This window comes from Rhipicephalus microplus, chromosome X (assembly GCF_043290135.1).
Source record: "Rhipicephalus microplus isolate Deutch F79 chromosome X, USDA_Rmic, whole genome shotgun sequence".
NCBI lineage: Eukaryota > Metazoa > Arthropoda > Arachnida > Ixodida > Ixodidae > Rhipicephalus > Rhipicephalus microplus.
The window spans coordinates 223,948,145-223,962,746 of NC_134710.1; the positions used below are offsets into that span (position 1 = coordinate 223,948,145).

At 40.5% G+C, this 14,602-nt stretch overlaps 1 protein-coding gene across 2 annotated transcripts in view; it reads left to right on the forward strand.

Moving 5' to 3' along the window:
* Positions 1-14,602, forward strand: part of LOC119187506 (putative acyl-CoA synthetase YngI) — a 173,186-nt gene that overhangs the window by 79,765 nt on the left and 78,819 nt on the right. For both annotated transcript variants that reach the window (XR_012887223.1, XM_037435640.2), the window contains exons 3-5: positions 972-1,100; positions 4,309-4,362; positions 11,829-11,947. Coding sequence is in view for 1 of the 2 variants with exons in the window: in XM_037435640.2 (XP_037291537.2) it covers positions 972-1,100; positions 4,309-4,362; positions 11,829-11,947 (302 nt within the window). In the remaining variant the exon portion in view is untranslated. The remainder of the gene's footprint in view (positions 1-971; positions 1,101-4,308; positions 4,363-11,828; positions 11,948-14,602) is intronic.

The window sequence follows — 14,602 nt, forward strand, 5'->3', positions numbered from 1 at the left end:
TTCTGGAGCCCTTCACTACGACAGCCCTCATAATCATGTCCTCGTTTTGGGACTATAAGCCCCATCAATTATTATTATAAATGCTTACTTTGACTCAGCTGCATGCTTTGTCTGCGTCTCTGCAAATCATTTACCTTTATAGTCTTGTCTGATTATTACTAACAACTCATATTTAGATGGCCATCTAATTTAACTTACAGAAAAAGAAGAGGCGGTGACTGTGTAGAACAAATCATAGATGAATGTTGTAGCCGATACATGCATACAGTTCAGTGAAACCCTATGCATGTTCACCTTTTTTATTTGTCACGTTTTTATGTTCTTCTGTGTAATCAATCCACTTGATCTACATACTGACATGAAATCGTATTTCTGAGACATATACTTAGTTCGTGCATATGGTATAAACATTCATAATAGCACTGGAACTGCATGTAGGTGAAGAGCTGTGGACTATGTAGTTTATTCGCTCAAGTTAGTATCTGAATTGACTGTTTATGAAACCATCATTCCAAATGACATCAGGAAACGAAACCTTCTTAATGTATGAACAGAAAGCCCTCAGGAACTGAATTCTGACAGTGTACTTTTTTGTTGACGTTCTAATGTTACAAGCACCCTTTAAGTTTGTTTACTGATGACTGTCTGATCCCTCTTCCACATAAAAAAAAACGTGCCTCCTTGGCTGTGATTTTGCCCCTTCATTGAGATTTGAACCTTTAAAGATTCAGTGCACATAGGAAGACATGAAGATTCATGTGACGGCTGGGGAAGTGTGCACAACAAGTAATTTAACGACAGTCATTGGTGGCATAGCCATCACAGTTTGCTGCACCTTTTATAAATGCTGAAAGGCAGCTTGTCTTGTAAATATGACTTCCCAGAGCCGTGGTAAAAGTGAATCTTCGATTTTTGTATTTGATAAAAAAATATGCATTTTTTCTTTTCTTTATTTTGCCTAATTTTAATAGGTGGACACTGTTTGCAAAGGATTGCTGGCTGCTGGTTTCACCAAAGGAGACACAATTGCTATCTGGGCTCCTAATTCATATAATTGGGTAGTTCTTTATGGGGCTATGGCAAAGATTGGAATCCTGTCGGTAAGTACTGCACTAATCTGTAATCATGTGCTGCATCTTTCAGACTTGTGCTTAAAGGAGCCCTGCAACACTTTTTGAGTGTGGTCAGAAAACGCTGCTGATTGGTAGTAGGAGCTTTTGATAACACACCAGCTAAATATTATAGTGCAGGACGTGGCATGGAATTCATAATAATTTATCAAAGTCAGCTAAATATTGCTTGCTCTTCTCTAGACAAATGATGGAAGACGCTCAAGAATCACTCATAGAAGGCCATGCATCAGCCATTGGCTGATTTGAATATGGCGGGCTCGGTCGTTACAGGAATCACCGCGGGAAGCCGCGACTTGTCCAACACACACTGAAAAAGTTGCGTATTCGAAGAAAAAAGAAAACAGTGCTCAAGGTCACAAGGCGTGCGTGGTGTTTTTTTTCCCCCTGCCATCCCTCCCTGCTTAGTTTCCAGCCATTTCGTCACCGTGCGACAAATCTTTGTAATCTCTCGTACTGGACGCATTCCTAAAATTTTGCGGTGTTGAATTCGTAAGGCAATAAGTTTTTGCAGTGAATCCTTTCCATGGTTACTTGAAAAAGTATTTCAGGGACCCTTTAGTGTCTACAGGCTATGCTACAGACAGTTGTTGCTTAACTATTTATTGCTACCCAATTCCGCTTGTTTAAAAAGAGCCTTTAAACACAAGAACTTTAATATTTGTTCTGCTGCCTTAAAGTTATGGCTGTACAGTGACAATACAGAATGTCAAGCTTATATCAGGGAGTATGGGGTCTGTTATTTTTTGCAAAAAGTAATACTACAGCAGTTTGAAACAGTTTGTGGCATGAAAAGATGTTTATTTCTTGCTTATTTATTTTTGCTAACATTGTAAACAGAAAGAAATGAGACTCATCGTAATAAAAGGCAAGCAAATGAAGACATTAGATCCAATCAGATGGAAGATTGCTGTTATAAGATAGTAAACAGAGAGCCTGAGACAGGGAGGAGTGTACACAGATGCACTGTATTCTTTGTTGACAGCAAAGTCTTCTATGCTTAGTCACAAGTATGAATAAGGGGAAGCACTGTCCATCTGCGGTCATACTGATACTGCATGCACCCAGCAAATATGCTGAATCTCGCTGGATTGTAACCACATATTCTGGTTATGTAAGAGCTTAAGATAGAATAGTAAGAGCCCCTGGCACTCTGCTTGTTGCAGTCTTGGAATGTTTTCCTTACGGAAAGGCCATTTTGGTTGCTGTAGAATTTCATTTAATAATTAGTTCATGCACCCCTCACTGTCTATTTGTGCAACGACAAGCCATAGATGCTGTGCTAGCATTATCAAATGTATAACTACTTACAATGAAAGCTTTCAAGTTAACACTTTAAAAGTGAGAACAATGCTTGCAGATTGAGTGTGTAGGGAATCAAACTGGTAGTTCAAAACTGGTTCACCTCTCTGTCTTTCCTTCTCTGCTATTCTCTCTCAGAGTATAAGTTTCCTTTACAGATATGAGTAGTTCCAAGCAATAATGTTGAGCCATTTGCTTTTTCCATTTGCCATTTCCATTTCACAGTATTATTCACTCCATTAAGAATTGCTTTATAGACTCCGATGCCAGTTTGAAAATTTTCTCTGATATTTCTAGTACACTTAGAACTAAAGATTTTCTGGCATGCTACTTCGAGTGCCCACATCAATCCTGTTGTATTTTGTCTGATGGGCTGAGGTTTACAAAAAATGCATTTAAGTTTTTCAGCAAAAATTTTAAAAGTGGTATATGTTAAAGTGGTTGTTAAACAAATATTAAGTTAAAATGGATTATTAAAATAGCATTCCAGATACCTCACATTGCTTGTTTTGTGCCAAAAAAATGCTTAGTTTAAAAGAAAGTCTCATTCTGATGCTAGGCATATGTTTACCACAATTCAAACTGTCCGCCTCCCAGAATGGTTTGTGATGCAGCATTCACTATACCCATCTTTTGCTACCAGACAACCAGCCAGGTGAACAAGTGATGCAACTTTCATTTTTGCCCGGTGAAAATGAAACTTCTATCAATATCAGAGTTATCAAGTTTTTTTGTTTGTGTTTGTGTGGTTGCTTGTGTATGCTGTGAACATTAAGGAACACCAGATGGTCAAAATGAATCTAAAGTGTTCCTCTATGGTGTGCCTCATAACCATGTTCTGGTTTTGGCATTAAAGCTTGATAATTTAGTCACTTTATGCGAAGCTTGTGCTTTGGAAGACATATTTTATTCCTTTCAAGTTTTGTAACGAAATGTCTGATTATTTTCAAAGTGACACTCCAAAGTTCAAATAGCGTAACTTTGGTAATTTCCCACCATGCACCTAAGTGCCCTAAGTATGCATGTTTTTGCATACAAATAACCACTGACATGTCCAATACACTCTCCAAATTTTCTGTTTGTTCAACTATAATGGGTCTCTTAATGGCATTTTGGTGCTATTGGGGATGGGATAACCCACTGCATATATTTTCAGTTAAATCCCTGTTGTAAAGAATTGGATGAAATGTTGCCGACAATTTATTCAATACTGTTCATAGAGGTGAACTCTGTTAGCTTTCTCTTCATTATTTCTGTGTAGCGATATTTGAGTGTGTGTTGTGCGACTTGGACAGCTGGTGCATCTAAAGCTCTTGAGGCTCGTTCACATCTGCAATTAGAACTGGTTGTGTGACCAAGTTAGTTGCAAATGGTTGCAAATGGCCGATTTGATCACAAAGTGACTACTTTGGCACGACTTCTCGCTGCTACATTTTTCAATTGTGTGTGACTACAGCCACAAACCTCTACACCAATCACATGTGCAGGAACAAAACCTCAGCTTATTTTATGGAGCAATGGCAATGCAAGCAATATGCAAGCAGATGTTAATTCTGTGTGGTGACTGCGATAAGTCGCATGTAGGTGGGAACATCAGTTGACTTGCCTTGATTTTCATTAGCCAGTTGCAAATGGTTGTGCGACTGGTGCCAGTTGCACATGTTGATGAGCCTTTTTATAGGCTTAATTAGCTAGCACTGCGTGAAGGCAGTGTAGAGCAAAAACTGCTGGCCATGTGATAGATAACATTGAAGGTTAAGTGTTAAGTTTTTATGTATTGCACTGAATTCTGTTTTTGACTTTAAGAATGATGTGTTATAATAGAAATGTATCATGTGTCATTTATATTGTGTGTTATCATTTGTTTATTTTTCAGGCTTGTGTTCATCCTGCTTATACTGCAACAGAGTTTGAGAAAGTACTGACAAAGGTTAGTCACCTCCTGCTGGTTCCTTTGTTTAAATATTTAATAATAATAGTAATAACCTTTGTTTGTACGATAGTAGTATGAACTCTTGACTGACATGCAAGGGTAGACAGAAATGAGTTCCCTGATGTTCATGCGACTGCTTGTCCATCACCAGAAGTATTGAGTAAGGCAGGTGTATAGTTGTCACAACTGTAAATAATCATTCTTGTTCAGTTCATTCAGTTCGGCATGGATTAATCATTCAGCTGTTGTGGTGTTGTGGTTGGAAATTTTCATGGTGAACTGCAGGCACTTTGAGTGTTTCTATCTATCTAAATGTCTGTCCCTCTCTGTCTCTCCATGTGTGTATATATGTGTGTCTGTGTGTGTGCACGCGGGCATGTGCATCCGCCCGTCCGCTTTCATAATCCCCTTTTAATTTGTCGACCAAAATTGGTAGTGGAGGGTAAGAGGGTTTGAGGGTAATGACTGTCTGGTCACGACATGGACAACATGAAAATCCTGTCACGTACATAGTCACTCTTTCCTGCGGACACATGGAGCAAATATCCAAATACCGCAAGCCGAGGTACGCAGGTATACCCAATGTGCTACAAAAATTTGGTGGACATCCACCGGTATGCCAGTTTTGCACTTCCGTACGTCCGATGGAGATCCCCAGAAATCCACCAGCTGCACTACAGTCATCTGTAGGACCTTTATGCACACAAAAATGTTAATTGAGTGACAAAAACCGTACATTTGGACACAGGACGAATCTGCAGTTAGCCCTTTCGGCACGTACACTGGACGTACCTGGGAATATTGCTGAAATTACCGGACATGCATTGCTTTATATGAGGCTTCACAATAGAGAGTTTTAGTAATGGGGCTCCATGGGACTTGCGTATGTGAGTGCCTGTGTTCCTTTTTATTCTCCAAGGGTGCAGCGGTGAGTACAAAGAAACATGACAGCGTGCGTATGCTGGCAATTTGTAAGTATAGCGGCACTAAAACTCTTTAACACAATGTTTGTCCATGCGATTGGTTGAGGGTGTTGCGTACGCACTATGTTTACGCAAGCCTCGAGTTATTGTGCATGACAGGAGCGAACGTTTTTTTAGTACGCAAACAAGATCGCACCTTTAATGAAAGTGCTCCTTGGTACAGAAGCATAGCCAGGGTTTGGCACATCCGACTCGTGTCCCCTTGAAATATTTTTTCGCCATGGCATAGATAACGTAAAATGGCCACCCCCCCAAACACACTTCCTCTCACGCCCCTGCCAGGTTTAATGCTTTGGTAGCATCAACTTGCCTCACTTTTCTGACAAATGAACTTATGTAGTATTCTGCAACTATAAGATATCAAGCAAACAGGACGTGGCAGATAGTGTAGGGTACTGCAGTCAATATTTATTTAATTAAAAATGTCAAATGACTTTCGAAAACAATATAAGCTTCAACATGAAATTTCATGAACAATGACGATCATATGATGCACTCCGGGTCCCATCAAAGAAAGTGCACTGGCGGTTGCGTTAGCAGATGCGGTCCCAGGCCCAATGTCTTGCACAAACAGCATAGAAGAAAAGCTGCATACAAGAAAAAGTAAGTAAGCGAGTATGAGTTCGAAAACATAAGAGAGATTTCCAATTACAGATCTGATAAAATGCTGTCATGTATTTGTAAATAACAATCAATCATAACTGCACTCATCAGGTGAGGCGGATATATAGTAGAAATATTGCACTTCATCTGCGACTGGCTGGTATAGTTGTAAGCATGCTTGCCTACAAGTATGTCGGCTTGTCGCTCTCACGCACATGCCCACAAATGTGAGCTGTAACCCACAGAAAAGCAAAATATCCAAACCAGGTCGAGTCAGTCTAGCTTACGATTCGCACTGGTGTGTGTTCTATAGCTACGCCTCCGACCAAGATTCAACCGTCAGCAAACAACTGTCATACTTATCGCTTTAAATACAATTTTAAAATGTTCCTGTAACGAAAAGATAAAAAGTCAGAGGCACTACGTTATCCGAATGGGCGACGCTTTAGCTGCATCCTAGATCGGCAACGAAGGTGACGAGCAGATCAGGCCCTTTGGAGTGAAATGAACCATCAGCGAAAGCACACAGTAGAACTTGTTTCACAAAACACTGATGCAAAGTATCTGAAAAACAGAATGCGGACTGTTATACTTGACTCCGGATAACAGCTGACTTCAAAAATACATACATGCAGCCGAACACGCCAAGCGATGACCGCCCGCCTGCCGGTCGAGCTACCTCGCAAACTTGCGGGAGGAGGACAAGTTTAAGGGCCGCTGGATGAAAGAAACGGTCGTGCAAGTTCCAACATGCGTGAAATTGTACTGCGTTACCGCTTACCCGAAGCCACGGAGTGCCCGAAGCTGATGCGAGCTGGCATGCGCGCCAATGAGCGCCTGCGTTTTGCTCATGTGTCGCACCTGTTACTGTACGGTCGCAGTTGCGGGAGCTTGTTGCTGCAAGCGTCTTTGTTCAAGCACCTTGGCTTGAACATGTATGGTTGTACATACATATGCCACATGTATGTACAGCCACCCATTTTTTAAAGCCTGAATGCGCTAGCATTGACCACCCAGTCTATGAGAGCCTTATTAATTGAGTACAGCGGCAAAATTATATAACGACAATACACCCATGTCAGCTCTTAGCAGTCTATCTATCGTCTCTTAGGCTGTTCTGGGATCCGGACAACAGGAGAACGGGAATAGCGAATTAATGACTTGGCTGTCGTCGCTCACACGTTCAGGTTAAAGAAGGGGTCAGCTGTACTCTCGTGCTTGCAGTGTCAAATCAATTATTTTGGGGAAGCTGTTAATAATTGCGTCAAGTTAAAACCGACGGTCAACGCTGTTCTGACATGACGTTTGGGAATTTTTCCACTTTCTCGAAACAACCTTCTCAGAATCATTTAGGTGGACATTGAACGCTGGCTCTCTATAGTGCCTAAACAATCTCTTGAAGTACATGTGATGAACTTGTTGGGCAGATCAGGCTTTGTTGGAGTTTTTAAAATATACTAATAAACTGCAAGTGAGCACATTTGAGGTGCTATTTTTCTCTTTTGAAAAGGTCTGTTCTAGGTCTTTTCTTAGACCAAGACATATATAGCTGTTTGTGGCCCTTTCAAAAAGTCTTTAAAGTTTTATTTCTCGGGATATCTTGTGAATGTCTATCTGCTATCCAAACTATTGCATTCAATGAAATCCTTTGTAAATATCCTTTGGATGTTCCAGACAGAAAACAAAACGAACATAAAGAACAACTGAAATACAACAGCCATAGGTTGTCTCTTAGATAACCGGCTCCGGACGTGAACGTTCGACTATAACTGGAATGTCCACCAAATTTTTGTGGCCCATTGGGTATGCCTCATGACTGATTGACAGTTTATATCCACTCCGGAGCAGTGAAGACAGACATTAGTAACTTAAGTATGACAGCATTTAGAGAAACTCGCATTGGCAACATTGACCCAACGAATGCAAAGATGAAAAATCAGCATCTCGCCAGGAATTGAACCCGAGCATTCTGTGTGGCAATAAAGAATTCTGCCACTGAGCCATGCCTGGTATTGAAACTCTTTTAGAAAAAGACACTGTGCAGGCATAACGTCGATACAACTTCAATTTTGGTTGCAGTATTCAATTTTATAACAAAGCTATAAGCATTGCATATGTAAACCTATGATACAGATGTCATGCTGAGTTAACATCAATTGTGGTCCCAACGTTGACTCCACATTTATACCAGTCTGTAAACATTAAATTTGGATTTCTATGATTCAGCAAGCTATCTTCGAACGTTACTCAAGCCCTGGGTAATATGCTAACAAAAGTATGGGTGATCTTCACATAGTCACTCCGTGAAGTCAGCAAGCAAGCTATCTTCGAACATTACTCAAGACCTGGGTAATATGCTAACACAAGTTTGGGTGATCTTCACATAGTCACTTCGTGAAGTGCACTTTGTTTCAATAATAGTGACACCTGTGTTCTAACGTGAGGGTTGACGTTATGTCAGACCATACATTATCCAGTGTAGTTACCAGTAGATGCCAGTGTAGTGGACATTCTTGCTAAGCCTACTATGAGCACGCAACTACTGCACTCAATGCCGATCTACCTCATAACACTTGCCTCATAGCCGAAACAAGCAACAATTACTCACTGGCGGCTTTACATGAAACCAATTCTCATGAGGCGTGGGATCTGCCGAATTTCTTCCCTGATGGATGCGTAGCAGCCTATCCACATATAAAGGTCTTCTTTGTAATGTCCATGGTTGACTTGTCTGTACATATTCATCTTTTTTCACTCTCTCACACTTCTGAATAAACACATGCATTTCTCATTAATGGAGCAAAATGTTTAATTAATGTTGCTGATTCGGGTTCTGCTTCTGTGGTACAAACATTAGAGCATAAGATTCATTTGACATCGCCGAACAGTGGGAACAATGTCATGCCTGCAGAAACTTGGCAGGTGTAAGCCTAATTTTTGTAGATACACTTCCTTTTTAACCTTCTGTGATTTTCTGAAGTCTATACATTGAAACCCATACATACTGAACCAACATTTAATGAATTGTGTATAATGAGCTGGTGTATAAGTGACTTCAATGTATTTTTGATATGTGGAATATTTTGTATATTGAATTGCCTATATATATATATAGAAGCCTTATATAGAGGGTTCAGCCTAAATTGAGGACAATGCAGCAAGCGATGGAAATAAAAATGATAGGTGTAGCCTCAAGAGACACGAAGAGAGCAGAGTGGATCAGGGAACAAACCGGGGTTAAGGATATTATAGTTGAAATCAAGAAGAAGAAATTGACTTGGGCCGGGCGTGTAGTGCGTAGGCAGGATAACCGTTGGCCATTAAGGGTAACTGACTGGATTCTCAGAGGAGGCAAGCGGGCTAGGGGGAAACATAAAGTTAGATTGGCAGATGAGATTAGGAAGTTTGCGGGTGTAAAGTGGCTGTAGGAAGCACAGGACCGAGTTGACTGCCAGAACATGGGAGAGGCCTTTGTCTTTCAGCGGACATAGTCAGGCTGATGATGATGATGATGATATATGGAAGTCATTTTAATCCCCTTGAGATCCAGTATATCTGGGTTTTACTGTATTTGAACGGGTGCAACAGCTGGATCAATTGCACCAGTTTGATACAATTCACTATTTTTACGGTGAGCTGAGAGAAAATCATAAAGTTTGCTGAAATTGGACCACATTGTGCCAGAACACCCGACCAGCCTCAAATTTTCTCAATTGCACTAATTTTAGCAAGAAATAGAGGCCACATTGGCCACCTGCAGTATACGCGTCGTCACCCAATCTAATCCAGGCCAGCAGACCTTAACCCTAAACCACAGTGTTAGATATATACTCTTTAGCATACTTTAGTTGCGGACACTTGCGAAACGGGATCGACCCGATAAAGTAACAACACCACATGCACATCAGTCCGCTGGCCACAGTGGGTATCTATCAATTAGATTAGTGGTTCTCAAAGGGGGGTCCGCGAAGTCATTTCTATAATTCCCGAAACCCTCATGCGAATTTTTATTTTTAAGTGTGACTGTGCCGTATTGATGAACTTTCCAAAATGAAGGGATGTGTCACGTTTGCTTGATGCTTTTAGTAGCGATAAAAGGCACCAGTTTCACGCTCCAGTTGTGTTAATTTACCTATGTACCCCTCTCACCTTCCTCCCCTCCGCTGCAAGGGGTCCCCCATAACTTTCACCAGTCCACAAGGGGTCCCCGACACATTCATGACTGAGAACCGCTGAATTAGCTGATGGAACTTCAAGACAAAGAGGCATTTGTAACCACCAATGCTTTACGGGAAATAGGAATTTCTCAGTCAGCAGATGCGACTGTGCCACAGGGGGAACTAAAGCTGAAAGCGCATGCCACGTTTTTCCCGTGCAAGCAAACTCAACGTACTACGAATGCTGGTGTTGCCATAGACCACATTAAATCAGCCATAGCAACAACACATTAAGCATTTTAGGGGTGAAGCTCCTTAAGGCGGGGGTCTGTACATCCTCTGATGTATGTAGTTGTAGTAGTAGTACGTAGCCACCCGCATAACAGTGGCACATACCCGCCCTCGGGCGCATATCTGCATGTTCTCAATAGCACGGTGTCATTATCATGCTCTCTGTGTTAACAAAGCGCTGACAGCAGAAATGTGGTACATACTCTCGTTTAGTCCTTGGATTGTCTGCTGGATGGTGGTACTTGTATATGGTGAATATATAATAAAAAGAAGCGAGATGGCGGTACTTGAAGTGTTCAGCATATGGACAGACTGACGCTTGGATGGACAGACAGACAAACAGACGGAGAGACAGACAAATATATGGACGGACATAAGCACGGACACACATACAGGCAGATTGCACTATTTGCAGCACAAAAGCATGAAAAGACACATTAGAACTGAAAGTTTTGAAAAAGTGACCAAACATAAATTTGAAATTGAATGTGCTCTTACAAGAGGTTATAGCACAGACAACTTTCCAGTCATGCAACTTCCCAGACCACTTACCAGGCTTGGGCTTCTAGGCACAATGGTTGACCTGCACAAATTGGTGCTGAGGCAAACGAGAGTTGTAGATTGTAGAAAATTGGTTGGAGGAACTGTGTTTTGTTAGGGTAGTACAGCTGTGCATAGTTAGGGTATTAATTTTGGTGCTTATCACTGAAATCTACTTTAGGGACACAAACCATTGTGTATTGCCCCTTAATTTCGGTGTTGCACCAAAGCTTTTGAATTAATGTTTACATTGAAGTAGTGTTTACATAAAATATCAATAAATGTATTAATGACAAACATGCTGAGCTGCATAGCAATCGCTGCTGCTATGGCGTGCTGTGACGTGCATGTACTGCGGCACATTATGGTGTGCCACAGTACTGGTGAGCCACGTACAATGCTCATATGTTGGTCGTGGGTGTTCAACGTAAACAAAAGCTCAAGGTCATGACTCATGCTGACGTACGAATGTAGCTTTTGCCTTTTTGTCATCCCCTCTTCCAGTGCACTCGCTGGGATGAAAGGAGAGAGAAGGCACTTAAAGTGTGCAACAAAGTTCTGTAACTACATTAGTACTACTTGATGAATTCTAAAATTTTTTGTGGTAGCACATTCGTGAGGCTATAACCTCACTTAGCATCAAAGCTTGGGTGTGTTGGTTAAACATTAGAAGGAATACAGTGCTAAAGAAGATTGTGATAAAGAAGGATTTTGCTTAGACGTCTACAAACTATTAGTGGGACAGATATACTGCAGTGCCTTAAAACGAGTAACTTGTATTGTACCTCTGTAATATTGTACGCTGTACTCTTGATGAAATAGTATGATAATGTAAAATGCATTTCTTTGTATAGTGAAAAGCTAATATTTATTCATTTTTCTTGCACAGGTTCGTTTTGCAGGCATATATATTCCAGAATCATTCAAGATTCTCAAGTACTACGAGATGCTTTGCTCCTTGATACCTGAGCTAAAGGAGTCCAGTCCTGGCCAGCTGAACTCTAAGAAGTGAGGCAAGCTCTAATATTCCTCATGGAATATTTATAGTTATAGTCAGTGTGTAATTAAATGAAAATCTCGCCACCAGGCATCAGAAAAGTCAGTTCTATAGAAGATGTTGCTAAATGTTATCTAGAAAGTGTTCTGCTGCACGAATTTTCAAGGAATTGCTGATATATAGAAGAAAATGAAGCGTTGTAAGGCTATAAGGGGAACAGGCAAGCAAAGAATGTCTGTTACGGTTACTTATTTGAAATAATAATAATAATGCCCAGGCATTCTACTTTTGTATGCCAAACACTTGAAAGCTAAATGCAATCAAAAACCCCCTTCTCTGCCCCCAAGAAAATAATTTAATTAATATCACATCTAAAACCATGATTGTAGCTTCAGAAAACATAACTTCTATCAAGCCTTGGGCATCTGTAACTTGTATGCCCCCAAGAAAATAATTTAATTAATATCACATCTAAGACCATGATTGTAGCTTCAGAAAACATAACTTCTATCAAGCCTTGGGCATCTGTAACTTGTATGGCCCATAGATGTCTGCTATGGTGATTCTCTCAAAGCTGGTGAAAGACGTCTTTTTGCTTTTCCATTGTATTCTTACATGAAAAGAAGGCAACAATAAAGATGTATTTCACTATCATCTCATGGTCTCCATGTGACATTCAGGTGAACTTTTCTGATAGTATGTACATTGTGGGCTGTTTCATTCATTATTTTTTTTTAATTTTTTGCTTGCTTAGTGAAGCCTCGTAGCCAAATTTTTTTTTACTTTTATGCATGAATGAGTAGATTCTATGCTATCACCCCGTGTGAAGTTTGTGCGTCATGGCGCACGGGCATCTTGCAGATTAGTTGCAGTTAGCTTTAACAGCCGCTGAGTGAGAGGTGGCGCTGTGGTGGTTAGTGTGGTGTTGTTAGTATGGTGGTGCCATCAGTGTTTCCTGGCAGGAGAGAGATTAGGTCGGTGCAGAGAGAACAGCAGTGAGTTTCGTTGGGGTTTGGCAGTACGTGTTGATTGACGTTTTTTGCGGTTAATCTGGTTGTTTAGTGTGTTACCAGATATGTATTAGATTTGGCTGGCAAGTTTGCCGTGATGGAAAAGATGTTTATAAATGTAGTATGTCATGTATTTGTCACTCGAGGGTGTGACGGTCTCCATGTGTTCTGAGAGTGCATGCCATCATAAGGCTCTACACTCTGAATCTGGTAATGAGAAAGTTGGATTGTAAATGCCCTAATGTAATGAATAATTAGTACTATGATTGTTAATTAGTATAAATTTTAGTGTCACTTTGAAGTGCCTGCTCAAAATCATGATAAAGTAGTGCCCCAATAGTGTGGAGTGCTATAATAGAATACCATCGGGTTTTTATTCAAGCTTTTTTAATAGTAGTCAATTTAGAATGCAGGTGCTAAGAGTCAATATTTTAATAGTTTCTATTACTTTAAAGCATATATTTTTGTTGTACCCAGTGGTTATAGAGGAGGCAAGCAAGAAATTGCATCATCATAATAAATTAAGGAAAAAAGGAAGCATAAAAACATGTTCTTATACTAAATCGTGTAAAGAGGTTCACAGAAGCCACATAAGAACAAGTTCCAATGTTGAAGTAAGTTGATGAAACTTGTCATAGCTTCGAATTTGAGTTTTGTTAGATTTATAAACAAAAACTTTAGGGGACTTATTGAACTCTTACCTACCACATATTGTAGGCAGCCAACAATGCTTAGTACTATTTAAGATATATTATTTTATAGTTATTTTATAGTTATAGTTTTATATTATTGATCTTTCTGCTATTTTCTATGCTCACTGTACTGCAATGAATTTTATGATTTTATGTACTATATTTAATTTTTTAAATGGTTTTGTACCAAGCTATCGCATTCATTAAAAGTGAAAGCCAACACATTGTAGCTGAAAGTACCATCGTACTCACTATCAGTGGGAAAAGCATGCAGTACCTTAACAGGTCTCAGTGTGAGGTTTTTTTGGAGACCTAGAGAGTGTTGGGACTCTCAGTGCTCACTGTCACTAGCAGGGCATTCAATGGTTCCGGGTGGTAGCGTGCTAGTGAATTGTTACTCATTCCAAGGGCCCAACGAGGATGACTGTGCAGGTATCAGATAAGGCCTAGCTCTAAAACTTTATTTCACAATCATTTTGCATTTAGGACCAGGTATGTACAAAATGAGATTGTTAACAGTCAACTCAACATCAAGAGAGGTAACAATCTTCTTTGCGACTTAGCTGCTCCTTACATATAGCCTTACTACACAAATATGCTGGACTATTCACTCCGGATCGATTGACCAGAGTCACGTGTTTTCCCACATGTTTGGCAGCTGATGACAGCGTAGTTGTGTTGTGCCACTAGTTTGGCTGATGAAAACCCTGCCAATGATTCTTTTAACATAGGTACCTGCACAGTTCAAGCCCATACTTTACGATGAGTGGCCTTTTGTGCCCTGGTGGGAGGGTGGGGAAGACCTAATCTGCATCTCATTTGCTTTTGATAGAATGTCACCTTTGAAATGATAGGCCTTGTGGGCGACAACGAAAAGCACGTTGTTAGGCTCTTGTTCGGTGGCAGCTTAGCTCCTCTGGGGTCAGGCTTTTCGCAAAGAGTCAAGTCTATCGAGAGAAAGTTG